Source organism: Molossus molossus, unplaced genomic scaffold (assembly GCF_014108415.1).
Source record: "Molossus molossus isolate mMolMol1 unplaced genomic scaffold, mMolMol1.p scaffold_m16_p_10, whole genome shotgun sequence".
Taxonomy (NCBI): Eukaryota; Metazoa; Chordata; class Mammalia; order Chiroptera; family Molossidae; genus Molossus; species Molossus molossus.
The window spans coordinates 35,862,268-35,884,787 of NW_023425345.1; the positions used below are offsets into that span (position 1 = coordinate 35,862,268).

General features: G+C 41.3%; 1 protein-coding gene across 1 annotated transcript in view; it reads left to right on the forward strand.

Moving 5' to 3' along the window:
• Positions 1-451: 451 nt before the first annotated feature.
• SSPN (sarcospan) overlaps positions 452-22,520 on the forward strand; it is a 35,010-nt gene continuing 12,941 nt past the window's right edge. The window contains exon 1 of the mRNA XM_036253153.1: positions 452-801. Coding sequence (XP_036109046.1) covers positions 523-801 — 279 coding nt within the window. The 5' untranslated portion in view covers positions 452-522. The remainder of the gene's footprint in view (positions 802-22,520) is intronic.

Here is a 22,520-nt window from a genome sequence, read left to right on the forward strand (position 1 = left end):
TGGAAAATAAACAATTCAGTTTCTGGAAACGACTTCACAGCTTGGAGCCCAGCAATGCCTATTTTAGATTAAATTGTCTGTTAATTAAACCGAAATGATTTAAACATTCCTCACCTTGCATTGCACCTCTCAGAAAACAAAAACAAAACCAAAGAAAAAACCCTGGGGTTTGTAGTGAGGACAACAGACACCCTCCCCAGCTCCCAAACAGCCAGCCTGTTTAAAGTGCACAGGATTTATGAGGCCAAGGGACCCGCGCTGGCTCCCATGGGCTTTTGGCAAACCCTACCCTGCCTGTGGGCCCGGCAGGCGCTGCGTCCCTGCGCGTTGGCAGTTGGCGACCCCCCTCGGCTCCCCCTCTGCTGCGGGCTCCCTGTGGCCTTTGGCGGCTCCGCGAGTCGGCTCCAAATGTTTTCCATATTTGTTCAGCCTCCGTAATTCGAATACCAGGGCAGGCTCAGCCCGCCCAGCGCTGCGCTCCGGGCCCAGCGCGCGGCACACGCACCCACCCACGCAGCCGCCATGGGCAAGGATAAGCAGCCTCGCGGCCAGCGGAGGCAGGGGGGGCTGCCGGCCACGGACGCCACCGGGCCCGACGACATGGGGCCGAAGAAGGGCAAGGGGGCCCCCAAGGAGTGCGGGGAGGAGGAGGCCCGGACGTGCTGCGGCTGCCGGTTCCCGCTGCTGCTCGCCCTGCTGCAGCTGGCCTTGGGCATCGCCGTGACCGTGGTGGGCTTTCTCATGGCGAGCATCAGCTCCTCCCTGCTAGTCAGAGACACTCCATTTTGGGCTGGGATCATTGTAAGCATCAAGTCTGTTTTGCCTAAGCGCGTTTGCCGAACAGGAATGCAAAGCCGCATGGTCGTCACGACTAACCCAGCTGCATGCGCCCTTCCCCAGCTCCACTCCTCTAACTCCGCTCTGCTTGGTGGCTGAGCCTGCCACACTTGTGTGCCCGGGCGGGCTGGGCGCCGGAGGACTCGCGCCCCTTCTCCCGCTTGTTGCTCCGACGCCTCCAGTGGGCCTGACTCGAAACGCGCTCTGGAGCTGGGGAGGCCAGGCAAAGGCTGCTTATTTTGGTCAAATTGAACGGCCTCAGTAACGACAGCAGATTCACTTTGGCTTTTTCCTTGTCCTAGTCCCTGATCCCCACTCCTGTTCCCGAATGAGTAACAAACAGGGAAGTAGTTCATCTTAGTAAAAGTAGGTTAGGAAAAATCCTGTACTTTGGAGTTGCCATATTGTTTAGGATTAAATTTATTCTTCACATTTGAGGTTCCATTAGCAAGTCTTACAGAATAATGATCGAAAGCTGGAAACTCGAATACAGCAAGCACAACCTTAATCTGCTGGAGTCTAAAGTGGGATAAACCCAGGACTCTGGCCGGAGCAGAAGTTTATTTGGGACTCTGCTAATGGATGTACTGTTCTAAGCAGAACACTGCTCAGCTGTTGCGAGTGAGTGTTGAAACACACAACATACTTGTCTTAATTAGATTCTTTGATATGAAATGGGTGCCGTTTATTGAGCACCTACTGTGTGTCTGTCCTGCTAGAGGCCTTATATATGTGTTTTTTTTTCTAATTCCCACATCGTTTTGGGATACTTCTTATTCTTTTTCTCAAATGAGAGAACCAAGGGCAGGCACCCAGGGTCATGAGCTGGCAAAGCTGGCAATCAGCCACGTTGATTCCTTTTCTCACCAGACGACATCTGCACTGTCCTCAGAGCCACGTTGCCACCATGTTTGGCTTGTAACTTTAACATATATGTTTTTGTGGATTTTTTTTTTTTTTTTTTTGCCTGTAGAGTCTGATTTATTTTTTAAAAAACCTTTTGCAGAATAAGGGCCTGGAATTATGAGAAACGTTCTACGTTGATTAGCATGGCATTTTTGTACAGAACGTAATTATAATATTATGCTAGATTATGGTGCCTTGTGGTTTACTAAAATCTCATTGATCCATGAAACAGCACTTTGAGGTGGGAACTGTTTTTCCTCTTTGGACACGAGGAAAGCGATTAAGAGAAATTGTCTGACATTCCCAGGGCCCAGAGACCGAAAGTGGCAGAGTCTGGGGAGACTAGAATCACACTTCCAGCGCCCAGTCTCACGTTGCCTCGTTACTGCTGTTACTGACCACAGGCGCTATCACTCAGTGCAACCCTCGAAATAATTTCTATCAGGGCAGATGGTAAAAACAACTGATAAATATGCATCGAGGTAGGGCTTTCCTAATTAAGATTATTTGAACTCACAAATTCTTGCAGAGCAATTTAAAACTTTTAATTTGTGTACTAAGAATTCCCACGAAATTATCATAATTGGAGTTTTCTAAATCAAGTCATTTTAAAAATAGCTTTTCACCAAGATATACTGGGTATTTTAGTCACCCCAATGTGTCAAGTTACCAGAGGAAAAAAAAGTCTGTCCTTTAAGGCTAGGAGAATTAAAAGAAAAAAGAAATGAAACTCCTTCATTCACTGGTTTTGAACATCACTTGTGAATGTTTTCTATTTTTTCTTTATTTCATCTTTTAAAAGCCCACTAATAAAAAAGCAAGTTAGAAGGGAAAAATTTGCGCCTTAATGTTTAAGGTGTGACATACAAATCCTGCAACTCTAACATTTCAGGAGCTCCTATTAGGAGTGTCACGTGGACACTTCCTGGGTGTGGTACGAAGAGTATTATCTATAGCCAGGTCTCTCTTTTTTCCAGTTTTCTAGTTTATAATATAGGATCTACTTGAAGTTTTTTTGTGATAATATCTGTACTGGTATTGATAATCTTAAGTTTTCTTTCGAAAACTTAGAATGTGTTTGTAGAGCAGAGCAGTTAATGGAGATGCCTTGAGACAAACGAGGAGGGTCTCTAAGGAGCCAGGCAAGGACAGACTCTCATCCCAGTCGGGCCAGGGCTGCAGGCACAGCTCGGTCCCCCACAGACACCGGGCTTGTTATCCTCCTCTCCCTGTCTCTGGTTCTTCATGGGGCAGCCGCCAAGCTTTCAGGAATGGGAACGGGCGGGGAGGCCCCATGATGCCGGGCGGAAGCGGAAACACTGCACCTGGGATGGAGCCCTAGCTCGGCCATTATTCTCTGAGTAATTTAGGGAAGTTACTGAACCTCTCTAGGTTTCCATTTTGTCACTGATGAAATCAGAATGCTAATAATCATTCCTACCTCTTAGGGCTGTCCCAAGGATTAAATACATTAAGACCTGTTGTAATACTTAAAACAGTGCTGGCTAATGGGGAGTATTCAGTGAGTTTGCACTTTTTATTAGCAGTTTAGTGCTGCAAGCATTGGTAGTGGCATTCCTCAAACTAGAAGTGGCTCCATTTTATCTCTAGTCTTGCAGAGCGGTCATTTCGGACTTACTACATTTTCCAGACCAGCCTGAACCACGAAGGAGATACCCATTTGACCATCTCACTTTTTCTGTTCTCAGCCAATTTCCTAAGAGCAATCTTAGTGGTGTTAGGTTGCCCAGTGTTTTCGGAATCTTTCTGGGGGTTTATAAAAATTAACTGGGAGGAATGTGGCCCCCTCCAAAGTCATTTTCCCCAGGCATATGGGATGATTCTGGTCCGGTATATCCCCCAGGGAATACTGGAACGTTTGCCCTGTTGAAGAGACCTGCTAGACCAAGGCAGTGCAGATCAATCCCTGGGACTGAGGCAGAGTCAAACCCACTTCCAGACTTTAGGCTGAATTCAGGCGGGGTCTCCAGACTGATGCACTCACTCATCGTCAGCTTTGCATGCTTACTCACATTACTTATTCATTTTACAAGGGTTACTACCCCATGACTTTGGGATTTGGGCACTACCATTCCCATAATTGAATCTTGGTGTATGGACAAATCCACTGAGGTGACTTCCTGTTGACCAATGTTTGGGTGACTTGATGAATATTCAGTGAATTTCTGGTTATAGACTGAAGAAGCACTTGGTGATCTGTGATCAGAGTTATATCCAGTGAAACTTTAGGAAAACAAATAGGTTATTTCTTGCCTATCCATAAATATGACTTCCTCATATCAGAGAAATGACTGAAGTCTTTTTATTTCTGTTACAAAAGGTTCCTGTAAAGGAAAAAAAATAGAATGGAACCACTGTGGAGACTAAAGTAATCTGTCAAAGTGCTATTCGTCTCTTAAAATTCTTTATAAATGGCTTCAGGGTTGTAAGTCACACCACAATGACAATACAAAGTGAAACAAGGTCTTTGAGGGTGAGCTTGGCTAGGGGCAGGGGATCCTAAGTAGTAGGAACTTTGCTCTGCATTTTATTCTATCGATGGCTTGAGTGCTGGATCAAATAGGCATTTAAGGTTGCTCATAATTCTAGAATTCTTATTGATGAAAATGAGTATGGCCCTGGCCAGTTTGGCTCAGCAGCTAGCTGAGCGTCAGCCTGCATACCAGAGAGTCCCAGGTTCAGTTCCCACTAGGGTCACGTAGACAAAAATAGTAATAATAATAATAATAATGAGTATGGATTGAAGGAATCTAAGAAGTTTGGGGCCTTTACTTACTTGTTACTCTGATGAATACAATTTTGGTTTAGGTGAAGCATTACATGTTTGAACTTTGGCTTACTTTTCTTTATTCAGTAGCATTTGTTGGGGGTGTCCACCACAATAGGCATTGGTCGAAAAAATAATACTTTGTCTACCAGGAGGAGATCTCCAGAGAGCCTGATGGATATGTGCCCTTACCATATCTGACAGTAATGAATACTTCCAATTAGGAAACTTAACCTACACAAATATTTCTGAAGCCCATTTACCTTTCACAGCATTTCACTTACCGTGATTTATTTGCTTTGGCATCTCTACTCTGAAGTCAATTTAAGAGCAAACTCTTGTCTCTCATCCCCAGTGGGGATGCTTAGTATTTGTTAGTCTTTTGGCACTTCTGGGTAATATCCCCTTGGAAAATGGGGATTTCTTTGCCTTATTGTGGTTTTTAACTGTCCTCATTCTCTCTCCATTGCTCCCATACCCCACCCAACTGGAATAAAAATCTTGATATATATATACCACATGAATCATATTAGAAAATTTAAGGAAAGGGCTTAAAAGGAAGGGAAGAATATTTCCTTTCCTTAATGTCATTCATAAAACTCATCATATGAATCTGTCATGATTAAGAGTCCTGTCAAGAATTTGACATATGTTAACTTACTCTAAGGAATTCAAAATGCAGATGTATTCAATTTTTATTTTTTTAAATATGTTTTTATTGATTTTTTTTTTTTTTTTAGAGAGATAGAAACATCAATATGAGAGAGATACATCCATCAGCTGCCTCCTGCATGCCCCCCACCAGGGATCGAGCCCACAACCTGGGCATGTGTCCTGACTGGGAATGGAACCCGGACTTCAGTCCTTGGGGTGACATGCTCAATCCACTGAGCCACACTGGCCAGGCAGATTTATTCAATTTTTAAAATCTATTTTTTTTTATCCTCACCCGAGGACATTTTTTTCCATTTTTTGTTCAGGTAGAGTGGGAGGGGGAGAGAGAGAGAGGGAAACATCGACATGAGAGAGATACATCGAGTGGTTGCCACCCACACAACCCAACCAGGGCCAGGGACAAACTGCAACCGAGTTATGTGCCCTTAGCGGGAACTGAACCCCGGTCTCTCTGTACTGTAGGCCGATGCTCTAACCGCTGAGCCAAACCGGTCAGGGCTTAAAATCTATTTTTAATTTGACTTAAAGGAAGGAAAAGTTGGGTGCTTATTTATTTTAAAACAGAATATACCCTGAAACTCACAGTTAGGCATATGACATATACCAAGTAATTGGAACAGATATTGTTATCATCCATAATTTATAAGTAGAGAAACTAAGACATGATGATTTAGCTAAATGATTTGATCTTGGTTATGAAAAGAAACTGGCAGTGAGGAAGGTTTGGCAGTGGGGTTTTGGACAGACCCTTAAACAAGGCAAGAATTGAAAGTGGCATCAATTTTTTATATAGATGTATTGACATTTGAAAAATTTAATCTGGAATTGTATTTTAGGAATAGATTGCATAATGCATATTTTTTACATTGGGACTTTAACATGCTTCAAAATCTAATGTTGTACATGTGATACCTCTGGGAAATAATTTTTATTATAGCAACTATCACAGGATTGTTAGGAGCTGAGGGGTGATAATTACATGGTCTAACTCAATTTATTATAATAGATGATAGAAAAATTATCTTATATATGAAGTCCTCCTACTAAGCATAAATGGCATGTAATTGAATTAATTGGACAAAAAATTAAAATGTATGTGAAAATAAAGTGGAATAATAATACATTTGGTAACATGTTTCCTGAAAGAATTTTAGGAATACAGAATAAAGAAGAAGGAAGGTTAAGATTGAACAAAATCATTTGATGCTTAGAATATTAGGGGAAATGTATTTTCCCCTTATGCCTAGCCTCATACCAAGCCAGATACACAAAGACCATAAGAGAGAGTGTGCTTATATAAAAAGGAGGTTACCCCTGAATCTCCTTTCTCATTTTAAAATAAGGAGGAGAAGGGGTCTTGATATTTTTAATCAGAAGCGTGGCTATATTCAACTCAGAAAGTCAACCTCTGGAAACTTTTGAAATGTCGATCATTATTTGGTCATATTTTTTTATCATAGAAATACTAGTGTATGGAATTTGTGGATAATATGATTAAAATAGAGAATTTTTTCTCTTAAAGTATATTATATGTCCATGGGGCTACTATGTAGCTCCTGACACATAATAGATACCTGCAAAGTGTGGAATGGAGTTCTATTTAATCTGTACTTGCCATTATCAGAATTTCTGTCTGCACTTGTAAAAAGCATTTTTAACTATGGTTGGCAGACACATTTAAGTTTATTGATAGCATTTAAAAGGACTATGAGGGCCCTGGCTGGTTTGGTTCAGCGGTTAGAGCGTCGGCCTGCGGTCCTGAGAGACCCGGGTTCGGTTCCCGCTAGGGGCGCGTACCTCGGTTGCAGTTTGTCCCCGGCCCTGGTCGGTTGTGTGGGTGGTAGCCACTCGATGTGTTCCTTTCACATCGATGTTTCTCTCTCTCTCTCTGTTCCTCTCTCTTCCTCCCACTCTACCTGAACAAAAAATGGAAAAATGTCCTCGAGTGAGGATAATAAAAAAATAATAATAATAAAAAAATAAATAAAAGGACTATGAGGTAATAATAAGACTATTTTGGGGTTCCTGGGTTCCAGAAATATTGAGAACACATTACTATTAACAGTAAAGATGTTTATTGCATGTTATAAAATGCCTGCAGGATTGACTTATTTTACATTCCCTTAATTAGAATAAATTGGGACAAATTAGGATTGATGTTACTGAATGCTGGATGTCTTCCTTCAGCAAAGAAGGTAATGACATAGGTTTTCCCAATATTTGGTCTAGCAGTTGTATAAATTAACAATATGATGTCTGCTTTGCATTTCTTCTGAGAAAATGGATGTTTTCTAGACTTTTTCTTGTCTTTAGCCTTGGCTGAAACATGTCTTTGAGGGGTATTCTTTTACTGGATCCACTTGTCTGTGTTGTACACTGAAGGGTTAGCATCAGAATTAAAGGTTACACACAAGGGTATGTGAAGAGTTCAGTTGCATATTTCTATATTGCCATAGGACGGGAATGGAATCTCGTCATTAAACTTTAATTAGATATCATTTCACTGCAAAATATAGTTCATTTTTAGGGTCCAGATCCTGGCAAACTAGAAAAATGCTGATCAAAAGAGCCTGTCAAAATCTATAGCTGGATGGGACTTCATGATGTATTTTAACTCTGTAGTTTTTACTTCTTGTGAATAGTCAAGTCCAGGTTTATTACAGTGAGTTTTTTTTTTTTTAAACATTTTTCCCCCCTCACCTAAGGATATTTTTCCATTGCTTTTTAGATAGAGTAAAAGGGAGGAAGGGATGGAGAGAGAGAGAAAAAAAGGGGGATATCAGTGTGAGAGAGACACATGGATTAGTTGCCTCTCTCATGACCCCAGCCAGGGCCTGGGATCAAACCTACAACCCAGGTACATGCCCTTGACTGGGAATGGAACCCGAGACACTCCAACCGCTGAGCCAAACCAGCCAGGGCTGAGTATTTTTTTTAAAGAAGGATGTTGGCAATAGTATTTAAATCATAAACTATATAAAAGCCTTTTCAGAGGCACATCTTTCAAATGGTTTGGATGCCATACCACCTCAAATCTCAGTGTAGTGATATGCAACTTGGCAGGAGTAACTGTCAGGTGCTTGAGCAAGGCAGCTCACTCAATCACCCTGGTTAATTTCAAAATTCATACGTGGCCCTGCTGGTGTGGCTCAGTGGTTGAGCGTCAACCCATGCACCAAGAGATCACCGGTTCGATTCCCAGTCAGGACACATGCCCAGGTTGTGGGCCTGATATCCAGTGGGGGGCATGCCGGAGGCGACCTATTGATGTTCTCTCTCATCGATGTCTTTCTCTCTCTCTCTCTTTAAAATCAATAAAGAAAAAAATAAATAAAATTCCTATGTGTACAACTACACATACAGCAATAACCAAAATACATGTTTCTTTCTTCCTTGGTGTGCTCTAGTGTGGCCAGGTCCTGGCAGGACGCTTCCTGGCTGCAGAGGGCTGCTTGCTCACTGCACTCACAGGGTCTTTCTCGGGTGCACATGCTGGAGAAAGGGAGAGGTTTTTTCCTTCCTATAAGGCCACCAGTCCTACAGGATTAGGATCTGATCCTTACGATCTCATTTAACCTTAGTTACCTCTTAAAAGCCCAGCTCCAAACTCATCCCCTTTGGGCGTTACAGCTTCAACATACATATGCGGTGGGACACAGTTCAGCCCACTGCACTTTCAGCAAGGGGTATAAATTCACACAGCCACTTCAGTGAGTCTGGAGCTCCTTTGTCCCTTATTCATGAAGGCTCCAGGGTTTTCATGGAACAGCTTGAAGCCTGACTCTTTCTGAATAGCATCCCGAGCCAGTCAATTGACATGTGACGAGGCGGTGCGGCTCGGTGCTGGTGCCAGTTATGAAACACGGAAGTGGCTGTTTTTACTGCATTTCTAGATTGCTTCTTTGGTCAAATTTCTGTAAAAATAAAGCACAGTAGATCCGGTTGATGAACACAATTTTAAGGGTCGCTTAGGACTTGCCGCATTAGCTTTAGTAAGGGTAGGAACCGCCATGTGGTGAATCTCCGCCTTCTGTCAGTGCTCCAAGAGCGACTGCTGGCAGGCTCCAGCTGGATGCCACCTTGGCTCCGGAGGCAAGGGAATGAAGGTGGTTGGCTGAGTGCACTGTGGGGCATGCTCAGATGTTCAGCCATCAGAGGCGCGCTCTGTCCTGTGAGGGACGGTGATCTTATGCTTGGCGTTTTTAGAACTCACGGGAACCCACCTCCCAGGACTTCTTTATAATAAGCAGCCCACTGTTTTCATTTTTTATGGTGATTCTGCAAATTAGAGGTATGCTCTTGGTTTTATGGAATGGATCAGAATAAAATCCTGGGGTGTTCCCACCTTGGGCCTGTTGATAAAGCATCCTCTTGTAGGGGCCTGCATCTCCTTGGTAGGCCCCCCCTTTGGCGGGCCTTCAAGGGCTTCTGATAGCATCCTGTTTGTCCTGCTTACAAATCCTGCACCAGGCTTTGCTTTACTCTATCAGGTGCTACACAAATGCAAACCATCCCAGAGGGAAAGCCAAGAGAAGACCAACTAGAGCAGTCCAAGATGCCTCTTTCAAAAGCCAGTCCAATCCCAATTCCAAAATGAGTGGCAAACAAGCATGGCTGGCATTCCAGAGGTGCCCTCGAATATCTCCAGTTGGATCTTTGAGCGTATTAAAGCTGATGCTCTCTGATCTAAGGTTGCTGGAGTCTTATTCCCTGCCTAACACAGTCACGAATGTACTTCAGTTTCCTGGGCGCTGGCGAAAGGCCAGCAAGTGGGTGGACATTAGAGAGCCCCGGGTTTGTTCATAAACACGCATTCGCCGAGCCCGCGGAACGTTCTTCTGGGGCCTGCTTCTGTGGGAGCCGAGATCAGCAGCCCCCCCACCCCCCACCCACACACACCCCACCCCCTGGGCTGGGAGTGCCGCGGGCCCAGAGGCTGCAGGAGAGCGTGAGGATGCTGTCTCAGTGCACCCCACTCTACTGCTGTTTGGAAAGTGTGGGATTCAGCATTCTTTGTAATGAGCCATGAAAACCCCTTTTAAGATAGGCTATTATCAAGGCCTTTCTTGGGGGGAGATAGTGACAGGTGACAAAAACGGGGGGGGGGGGACTGGGAACGTGTTAACAAGACCCCGGCTGGGGAGAGAATGTTAGCTTTGTTACTGGGGGCAGGGAAGACAAAACAAAACACTTTCCAGCGCCTTCTAAAGTATCAGGTGTGGCACACGTATCATGCTATTAGGCTCGGGCTGGGCTCACTTCACGCTCAGCTGTGCCAGGAAAGCTTTGGAGGAGGCCTTTTCCAGGACAAGGGAAACAGCATTTCAGTCTTGATCGGTTTTGTTGGAGGGCGGAGGGTGCTGCTCCATTAGGGAGAACACAGGGTGACTCTGCCCAACTCAGTCTGAGGCGATGAAAGGCCAAACTAGGGGTCCATAAGGTGTACACGTTGCAATCAATAAAAGATCATCTCTCCGAGTGCACACAGCTCCGTGTTCGTTTACTTGTTACTTGCTCAGTAAGTGTGTTTCCCTCATGCTTTCAGCTGGTCATCCTGCACCAGACGGGCCCCACTCGGGCAGGTTGGCTGCATCTCGTAATCTTTCCGTGAACGAGCAGTCCGGGGCGCCTACGAAAGCGTTGCGATCGGAGTTAAGAGCTTTGAGACCAAGTTTAATTTTTAAAATGAACATAGGGCGACCGTAACTATTGTGTTAGGGAACCCTCGATAAATAATTCTCATTCAGCCACCAAATCTAGTGCGTCACAAATTTTTCCACCTCAAGACCTCCCTGAAGCCGCGCTCCCCTTCTCCGCGTCCTCACACACACATCACAAAAAGCTCAGTGTCTTGCTAACCCATGTTGCCATGGAAGGGAAGAGGAGAAACGCTGGAGAGGCTGCAAGTTGCTTGGGGACACTGACCTCCTCATGCTGAAAAGAACAAAACACTTTTCAAAGGAGAAATAATATTATATATCCCTTAATGTTCTGTTATATCCTGTTTTTCCTTTTTTTTTTTTTTTTTTGTAAAATCTACTCTCAATTAGAAAGCCACTTGATAATATTTTTTGAAGGTAGAAGAGGATGGTTCTGTTATACTCCTGTTACGATGTTATATAATTGAATTTATATTGATTTACTGTGTAACTGCTATATACTGTACTATTTCACAAGTTTTTATGTATTGTACTATTTCAGATATATGAACCAGGGGTATTAATGTAGAATTATTTCTGCAGTCATTTCTAAAGAGGGACCTAATTTGAGAACCTACTTAATTATGGCTGAGGAGTGAATTCCAGCCTATAACTATACCCTTCGAGTAGACGAAACCCACATTTACATGATTCCTTTCCCTTCGGGGGACTTGAAAAATCCCACAGTGAAACAAAAAAACTACAGGTTGTTTATTTTCCCCACAAATGTGGAGCAATTATACCCCTCCTGCTGATGAGAAGTGCTGGGACACAACCTTCAGTTCGCTTACATTCTTTGAAAATGGATTATTTGCAAAGTAGATATTTATAGAGCTTATTGAGGATCAGTTTCTGGTAAATCACCACAAGGGAGAGTTAGGAGGTCGATAAGAAATAGAACAGGCCCATATAAAAGAAAGAGTATTTACTAGTAAGACAAGCTTTTCACAGCTTAACCAGTCTCTCCCTGTCTTTGCATTTGCCAGTCCACTGCCCCCAGGAGCCCGGTGTCTGGGAGAAGACACACAACTACAACTAGCTACAATACAGTTAAAAACACGGCACACAAACGGTGCTAAAATGGTACCCTGACGAAAACAGCGCAGTGGAGGGTGTAATTAATCCTGTCTGGGGAGGATCGGAAAAGACAAGGAGCGGGGCACTGAAATTGTAGGAGGGGCTCCAGCTTGGGAATAAAAAAACGTGAGTAGACTCCTGGGTCTACCAATTTGTAGCTATGCAAAAAATTTGGGGGTTATGATTTTTATTTTTGTGTGGGTTTGAATAAGTATGGGCAATTTTATGATTATCTTTTAATTATGAAAAATTCTAAGTCTATAATAGCCTACATAGAGAATAATACAACAGCCTCTTATAAACAGGCTTTCAAGTTTAATATTTTGTCATAATTGTGTTATTTTTTTTTTCAAAGAAAGAAGACATTACAACACATCAAAGTTGCCTGTTTCTTTTCTCAATTATATTCTACCTACCCATACTCCTTCTCTGGAGATATCTACTATCTTGAACTGGGTATTTATCACACCTGTGCATATTTCCATATTTTTAAATTAGTATATATCCATAACCAATAACTAAATAGTTTTATATGTTTTAAATTGTATATAAATGGTAGCATAATACTTTTGCTCAGCATTGTATTTCAGATTTATTCATAATAGTACATGCGCCCTGGCCAGTTTGGCTCAGCGGTTAGAGCGTCCGCCTGCGGTCCGGAGAGACCCGGGTTCGGTTCCCCCTAAGGGCATGTACCTCGGTTGCAGTTTGTCCCCGGCCCTGGTTGGTCATGCGGGTGGCAGCCACTCGATGTGTCCCTTTCACATTGATGTTTCCCTCTCTCTCCCTCCCACTCTGTCTGTACAAAAAATGGAAAAATGTCCTCGGGTGAGGATTAAAAAAAAACAAAAACATAATAGTACATGCATACAATTTATTCATTTTTGCTATACTATATTTCATTATAGGAATATAAGAATATACAACAATTAATTTATTAATTCTCCTCTTGATGAAAATTTAGGTTGCTTTCAAAAATATATATATTTTTTTCAATTACAGTTTTGCAATGGACATTCTGTTTCATGGCTCCCTGTGCATATATTTCAGTTTCTTTAGGGTATATTCCTAGGACTTTATTATGGTGTAATGAGAGAGAGGCATTTTCAACTTATTAGATATTGACAAATAAGTACCACAAACCCAAAATTGTAACAATTTACACTTCCACCAATAGTATATCAGAGTTCCCACTGATCTACATACTTGTCAACATTTGTAATGTCAGGCGATTTTAATTTTTGCCTATTTTATTTGTGTGTAATGCTATCTTGTTTTAATTGATGTTTTTCTGATTACTACTCAGGTTGAACGTATTTTATATGTTCTGTTTTCTTTCATTTATTTATTCAACAAATATTTTCTATGGGTTGTTTATTGCTTATTGATTTAGAAGATTTGTTATCTTTGTTACTTAACTTTTGTGGTTTTAGAGACTGCAAATATCTTCTCCTAGTCAGTACCATGTGTTTTACTTTTTAAAAAATGGTACCTTTGTTGCAAAAAATATTTAATTTTAATGTATTTATATTTTTCAATCTCTTTATGGTATGTGCTTTGATATATTTTAAAGAAATCTCTCTCTACTCCAAGGTCATAAAAATATTTTTCTATATCATTTTCTAAAAGTGTTGAAGGTTTGCTTTTGTATTATATTTTTTATATAAGTGGTCTAATTTTTGCATATGATGTGAGCTAGTGTCCATATTTTGTTTTTTCTTTTAAGGATTGTTAATTGTTTTAGTATCATTTATAAACAATCAATCCTTTCTATACTGAACTACTATGTCCACTTATCATCTATCAAGTTTTTATATTAGATTTGAGGATTATGTCTGTGATTCTCTTCAATTTAATTGTTTTGTCTATCACTGTGCTGATATCACATTGTATATATTAAAACAGCACTGTAATGCACCTTGTTATAACAGTGATAGCACAAGCAACCCACCTTCTCCCCTTTCCATCCCCTTATTCTTCTTCAGAATTGTCTTGATAAGTCTTAGTCATATGCATTTTAGAACTGGCTTTTGAAGTTACAAGAAAATACTTTTGGTATTTTTTTTATTTGTACTTTCTATATGTGAGCAAAAATGTGTCTCCATTTATTTGCTATTCTACAGTGTTCTAGTTTAGCTCCATCTTCAAGTAGAAGCTCAGAGCATTTTAAAGTGTTTTATAGGAAGGTTTTCACATCACTTAGTCCTTAATAGTATGCGGGACTAAAATTTCCTGATACTTTAAAAAAAATCTTTGAGTCAACTTGCAAGTTTCTTAACTTCTTTGATTTACAATTTTCTATAGAATAGGGTAATATTTTTTACTTATTGCGTTCAGATAATATATACAAAATAGGTAATGCATCAAAGGTAGCTGTTCTGGGTAGAGGAGACCAGTGAGCAGGGTTTGAAGAATGAATATCATTGGATTAAAAATGGTTGAAAGAGGAGTACATACTGAGGAATAAAGAAATTAAAGGACATTTTAGGTCAAAGGCACAATTCATGTCTTATGACTAGTAAGCTCAGTTTTCATCCACAATCAACTTAATTACTTCACATTTCTGTTGTTTGTGCTTATTGCCTTTTGAGGATATAATTGCAAAAATTCCCAGCAGTCCCCATAAAATATGAAACTTAACATGGATATACAAATCTGTTATAGTATTCAAATAAGACCAAACCAAAGGAATTCTACTTGAATATCTCCATGGTAAGTCATACACTAGGATGGTTGTCAGATTTTCCCGTCCGTTTTCCATGAGTTGATGAAACACTCCATTGAGAGATTCATTGATTTAAAAGGATGAGTTCTTTGCAGTCATTTTCAAGCAAGGGTTTGGAAATTAAAATTGCAGCAACTTTGTGCTGGTACATCTCTTGCAGATCTCGTTGGCTTTCCAGCCTTTGGCGGGAACATCAAGGAAGGCACACTATATCCATAAGATTTGGGAGATTCACACCCCCTTCATCTAGCTGCTGGTCACGAGTTCCAACTTCTTTTTATCCATTCCACACCAGTGTAGTTTTCTGTATTTTCCCTCCCAGTCTTTCTGTGCTTGTACAACAGATCTTGCTAAACTACACGGCAATGCAAAGTACAGTGCAACACTGGTTAAAAAAATCAAAGCTACATACAATCTGTAAAAATATATATAATATATATAACATATATATATAAATCAGATCAAAAATATTTGAAAAAAATATTACTGTGCTGTTGACATGTACTGTGTAATTAGGCCTACTATGGTTGCTTCTGTAGTGAACATGTTCTGAATTTTTCTTGTCATTATTCCTTGAACAATATAGTATAACAAGTATCTACATAGCATTTACATTGGATTGGGTATTGCAAGTATCCTAGAGATGCTTTAAAGTATACAGGAGGACATATGTAGGTTATGTGCAAATGCTACGCTGTTTATATAAGGGACTTGAGCACCTACAGATTTTGGTATCTGTGAAGGTCCTGGAACCAATACCCGCAGACACAGGGAAATCTGTGTCTTTCTGATGAAAGGGATAGTTTTAAATTGTGATGAAAACGAGCACTCTGAATTAGAAAGGACATAGCTTCCCATCCACAGGATGTCAGCCTCGTATGTAAGTGTGCCTTAACTTTTTCACCCTCCTGATGGAGCTTTACCACACAGAGCAGTGACTATACTGTCATCGATGGCAATGACATATGCAATAATTTCCTTAAGAATTCCCTCATAGCCCTGGCCGGTTTGGTTCAGCGGTTAGAGCGTCGGCCTGCGGTCCTGAGAGACCCGGGTTCGGTTCCCGCTATTGGCGCGTACCTGGGTTGCAGTTTGTCCCCAGCCCTGGTCGGTTGTGTGGGTGGCAGCCACTCGATGTGTTCCTTTCACGTCGATGTTTCTCTCTCTCTCTCTCTTCCTCTCTCTCCCTCCCACTCTACCTGAACAAAAAATGGAAAAATGTCCTCGGGTGAGGATAAAAAAAAAGAATTCCCTCATAATTCTTTTTTGTTGTTGTTAATCCTCACCTGAGGATATTTTTCCATTGATTTTTAGATAGAGTGGAAGGGAGGGGACGGAGGGAGAGAGATCAACCAGTCACCACCCTCTGGACCCCGACCGGGACCAGGATCAAACCTGCAACTCAGGTGTGTGCTCTTGATCAGGAATCAAACCCGAGACCTCGGTCTCAGGCCAACACTCTAACTGCTGAGCCAAACTGGCTAGGGCACCTCATCAATTTTTACAAATTTTACTTTTACCATTTATTTTCCAAAGAGCTCTAGATTTAGCGAAGTTCTAAGTGACAATAGGCCTGCTTTTGTTTTTCAATTCAGTTGATAGCACATACATCATTTATTTTGGATCAGTTTGAATGTCTTTGCATTCTCATATGTGAAAAGTCGCACACATTTACAGTAAATCAGACATAACACCTGCCAGGTATCAACTCCTCAGGGAAAAAGATGATTATAATAAAAGGGGGAAAAAGGGATTGAATGGATATTATAAACTTAGTTGTGGTTGAACAAGTGTCTTTTCTCTTAAGACCCTGAAAATAAATAATTTTCTGGGACAGAATTGGTCATCTAGAATTACCTTTTCACTGACATATTTTCACCTGGATCTCTACCAGCTTTTACCAAAAAAAAAAAAAAAAAAATCTCTGAGGTTGTCTTTGCAAAGTAAATAGTACAAATTGTTCTCTCCAACCCCCCCAGAAAGACGTGAAACCCACAGATGGGGTGCATGTAGTATCTCCCTGGCCAAGTGGGACTTAGTCTGTGCATGAAAGTAATTCTCACTAGAGAGCCCCATAGGCAATTTTCACTCTAAACAAAAAATAAGAGTAAAACAGTGACGCTCTATATGAATTTAATACCTTCCTGATATATGGTAGGCCGAGCAAAACATTTTTGAGCAAAAGCTGTTAGCTATAAAAAGTTGTTGCTAGCTATCATTTTGTTTGTAGTGAAAAATAAGCTACTACTTTGAACTTGGTTTAATAGAAACCAATACTAGACATTTTTTTCAAAATTATAATTAGTGTCCCTGGTTCTAATGCCTGTACATTCATGTCTGTGATGTTTAAAGACAGAGGGCTAGTCTTCTCCCTCAATTTGATGGTTGACTCTGCCATAGATTCTTTGGTTGATTTTGAATCTTTATGTTTACATGGATATTACTTTTGGAGTTTCCCATTAATATCTGTGCACTGTTTGGTTGAAACAATTATGCTTTTATTTTTTTTTAAAGCAATATTAATTTTAGATTTATTATGGACAGAAAATATTTTTAGCTGAACAGCACTTTTTCAGAAATTAAATGCTTGTCTTTGTAAAACCACAATAGTGTAACCAGAGAAACGTACAGCGTGGCATGGTTACCAAGACTGGTATTTCCTGGGTAGTAGATAAAAAAAAATACAGGCCTGTAGCAAAAAGAAGAAGCAGCAGAAAAAGAAGTTTAATGACTCTCAAGTGTTTCCAAACTATTTATGTCAACATTACTGGACAGATTTTTGAAGTGTGAGTCCTTGCTATGAAAGCAAAAGTAGCCCAAGTCATTAAATGAAAGGATTCATGTATTTTGACAAATATGTATTGATTGCTTCGTAGATGTTTAGTATTTTACTAAGCCCTTTACGTGTGTTGTCTTACGTGCTCCTCACGGCGATTTACAAAGTAGGCGTTGTTTTTATCATCCCAATGACGATGAAACTGAGTTTCAAAGAGGTTAGCTTGTCTAAAGCCAAAAGTTAAAAGTGCTGGAGGTGGGTTTTGAACCCGGGTCTGTCAGATCTGGAGTTAAGATATATTGCCTCGGTCACTGCCTTTAGGAATGAGGCCCATTTTGCTGTAAAACTTTGTATAGTTACCCTCCTTTGCCCCTTCTCCGGGCAGGTGTATGTTCTCTTTTACGGGCCTGTGAGATCTTGGAAAACTTAGGTGGGCATGTGTTGTGGAATAACAGAGCCAGCAAGGCTCTCTTAAGAAGCAACCGTGAGTCCACTATCTTTCTTTATTAAGGTGTCGCTGGGCATTACCAATTCACTTTTTAAGGAGAAATATATCATTTTAAGGACTTATTGTCTGTATTTTCCTAATTATTACATATCATGTTTGTGGGAAAGAAAAAGAAACTAGGATGATAAATGCCGTGCTCTCCATAGCTCTTCTCAAGAACTGACATGTATCTACTTGTTTGGGGTCCGCGTCTCCATTCGAAAGCACTGGCCCCACGAAGTAGCTATTTTTGTCTCTTCTGTTCACTGTAGTATCTCCAGAGCCTCAAAGAGTACCTGGTATGTTGTGGCAGGTACACAATGAATATTCATTAAGTGAACAGAATGAGATTATTTCTAAGATGTAATAGGGACCTGCATTTACATATATTATTTATTTCAGCTCAAATTTCAGAGTAAGTGATACTAGCACCGTTTGAGGTCATATGAGATGGAAAAAATAATGCCAACTATAATTCCAGGCACAGTATTTATGATCCTTAAAACAAATTTTCAACTAGTTATTATTTTTCTCCATTTTATATATGACGAGGCCGAGTCTCAAAGACGGGGTCCCCTTCCCGCCACTTAGACAGTGTTCAGACGTCACAGACAGGAGCAGCTCCAGACCACTCAGTGCAGGAGGGGAGCAGATGACGACTCGCCCTCCCAATCTCCGCAGTTCTCACTTCGCTCCCAGTGCTGTCAAAGCTGCACAGGGAGGCAGCCAGGCCGTGTAATGGTTAAGAGGTAGGCTCTGTACTTTGGCAGGTACAGCTATCAGCTCTGTCTTTGCTATGTGATCTGAGAGCATAAAACCTTTCTGAGCTCTAGTTTTCTCACTTACAAAATGGAGTGAATCGTAGCAATGACCCCGTAGGATTTATGTGGAGACCAAATAGGATACTCTTCATAGAGTGCTTAGTTTGATGCCCGGCCTATACAGCAGCCCCCCTTATCTGTGGTTTCACTTTCCATGGTTTCAGTTACCCGTGGGTAATGCAGTCTGAAAATATTAAGTGCAAAATTCCAAAAATAAACAATTCATATGTTTTAAATGGGGCGCTGTTCTGAGTGGCATGACGAAATCTCGTTCCACTCCACTCTGTCTGGGGCGTGATCATCCCCGTGTCCAGCCTTTCTGTGCTGCAGACACTCCCCACCCATGCGTCACTTAGCAGCTGTCTGGGTTATCAGATCGACTGCTGTGGTGTCGCTGTGCTTATGTTCCAGGAACCCTTCTTTGCTGAATAATGGCCCCAAAACGCAAGAGCAATGGTGCTGGCAAGTCAGATATGCCAAAGAGAAGCCACAAAGTGCTTCCTTTAAAGTGAAACTGTACAAGTTCTTGACTTAATAAGGAAAGAAAGAAATTGTATGCTGAGGTTGGTGTGCTCTATGGTAAGAATGAATCTTCTATCCGTGAAATTGTGAAGGAAAGAGAAATTCATGGTAGTTTGCTGAGAGAGAGAGAGAGAGAGAGACCACATTCACATAACTTTTATTGCAGTATATTGTTATAACTCTTCTATTGTATTATTGTTAATTTTTGACTGTGCCTAATTTACAAATTAAACTTTATCACAGGTATGGATGTATAGGCAAGGACATCGTATACATAGGGCTTGGTACCATCCACAGTTTCAGGCATTCACTCGGGTCTTAGAAGGTATCCGCTGCGGATAAGGGGGGATACTGTGATTACAAACTGATATCACTTGGGAACCAGGTGCTTCTGTGAGAGAAGGGACTCCAAGTAGGCAGGAACTGTGGCAGGGGTTCAGAGGTATGCTAGAGTATCTCCGATGAGTTTGTGAAAGCTGACTACGCACATCTCTTTGCAACTCTGTTCTCGGTGACCTTACATTCGTAGCTCGACATCAGCCATGGAACAAATAGCAGCCCCTGCCCCTACAGCTGGTTGTTAAACATTTCCCAGCAAACCGTGTGAGAGACGATTGCTTTGCTTTGGCTTGGGGTGGAATGAGCAATGCCTGTCAACAGCAGCAGCATCCCATCACACACACGAAATGGTGATTAGAGATGCTTCCCAAACCACCAACCAGACACATTGAGGCTACAGGCTCTGGAATGAGGTCATGTTTAAATAGCAATGAAGACAAAGGGCTCCAAGCCCCACCCCCCAAGTTTAAGGACTCCTACAATAGTGAAGACTACATTTCTTTATGAGGAAACTATTGTTGTTACATTTCATTATTACTTATAATAAATAGCTCTTCCATAGGAAACTCCACTAATCAGTGTATCACCGTAGACCCCTAAACATTCAGATAAACCCCACACCAGGCATTAACATTTAGAAGACGGTTTTTAGCTTAAACTAGTGGTTCTCAAAGTGAGGCCTCAGGACCAGCAGCATCAGCATTACCCAAGAATTTGTTAGAAATGCAAATTCTAGGTGCCTAACCCAGACCTACTGGATCAGAGATTCTGGGGATGGGCCTGTACTAGGCCCTTCAAGTGCTTCTCAGCCAGTAGCCTAGACTTTGTCCTGGCATCAGGCAGTGGCAATGAGAATCTGGTAGGAATGCTTAAGTTATGCTGAAATATTCTCTTCCATCCTCCTGAAGTCTTGATCCAATAAGCATCCTTTAATACATCCTCATGAAACATTCTTTTGTAAATTGTTTAAATCCCTGACACACTGTGTGTCAATAAGCAACGCTCCTGAGTGAGACTACATTCAGTGGACAGATTGCCATATAGTTATAGTTTGTTGAGAATGATTTCTAATATTCCAGCTTAAATTCTATTAAATAGATGAAAATCCATAGGAGTTCTCTTGAGAAATACCCAGAGGGACATTTACAGTTCTGCTGTATCTCTTGTTGATCAGTTGTGCAACTATGAGAACAGAGTTCGTCTTGTTAGTGCATTGACTGAATTAAAACCCTTTAAATACAAAGATGAACGCTCATTAACTCACAGACACAGAGTCACATTTCAGGTATCCGAATGGCAGGGAGCGGCGGGGTGAAGAAAAAAAGGAGAGAGACCTTGAAAGGCATTTGACAAGGGAAGGTTGTATTCCCCAGAGAGCCCTGTCAAGCAGCTCCATTGACAACAAAAAGGAGAAAACAAATAAATTGGAGGTTGTGTGAATGTCACAAGACCAGAATATAAATACGTATGACACCGAGAGAAGTAAATACCACAAAATATCACAAAGTGTTTTAGGGTGATACCTTCTAGCTTGGTCAAAATGAGAAAGAAAAAATTATACGTAGGTAAATCTCCAAGACGCTGGCCCAACATTCACCTTTTACTTGTAACGCCAACCCTCAGAAGACACCCCAGTAGGCACAACAGGCCAAATAACAAAAACAAAGACAGTGTGTGACAAGACTCAGGACTGGGACATCTAGATATGGATTTAACATTCAGAGAACATTTCAAGTCTGTCTAAGTTTCTAACTCACCAGAGAGAATGCAGTCTTCACTCTGAGCAGACAAGAATATCTTTAGACAGAATGTGGAATTCGAGCCTTAGGTTTTCTCTTTACTCTAAACAAATTGTAGAATCGTGCATCCAAAAATAGGTTGAAAATGATGGTGACTGTCATTTTCTCTTTTCTATGAAAAAGCACTTCAAGCTCTTCTTAGCAACATACTCATCCATCTGTACATGAACTAAATCTTAATAAGCTCTTAAAGGCTAGTGGCCCTTTCAGCACTGGTTTTCTTAATGTCACCTAGTTCGCATTTGGCTTTGGGCTCAGTGACACCACCTGTCTGCCCCAGGCCTGGTCCAACAAATGCCTTCTTGAGAACCTTACATAACTGCCTTTTTCCTGTTCCACGGGCCTCACCTCACCATAGCTAATGGATGCTCTGGCCCAGAATCCAGGAATGTTGTCTAGATAGGCCTGGCGGGTCTCACTGCTCATTATCCCAAGCTCCCCTTCCCTGCCTGGGAAGCCAGATACTCTGCTTTCTTGGTGTGCCCGTGGCCTGCTACCTCAGGAAACAAGACCCTTAGTCTGGCGTGAGGAATCTGGTTTCCTCCCATAGCCATAAAGACTTCATTTTTAAGTATTCAGTAAATACTACTCTTCTAGACTGTACTTATACTCAACCCCCAATAAGCCCTCTGATAAAGAAGTGTTGTTTTATCATACAAAGCTGTAGGTAAGAAAATGAAATGCCCACTCCTATGTCCTACTGAGCCCTATCAAAAGGCCAAGAAATTATAATATGTTGAATTAATCAGATTTTATAGCAAATATCCTATACAAAAACCTGGAAGTGAAACTTCAAAAAAAAATACAGAAGGAGCCCTGGCCAGTGTGGCTCAGTTGGTTGCGTTCCTCCTGTGCACTGAAATGTCACCAGATCAATTCTCAGTCAGGGTACATGCCCAGGTTGCAGGTTTGATCCCTGGTCGAGGTGCATGCTGGAAGCAACCTGTTGATTCTCTCTCACATCAAAATGTTTTTTTCTCTCCCTCCCCCTTTCTCTCTCTCTAAAGTCAATTTTTAAAAAGTCAACTTTTTTTATATTTAAAAAAATAATAAAATAAAAATCCAAAAG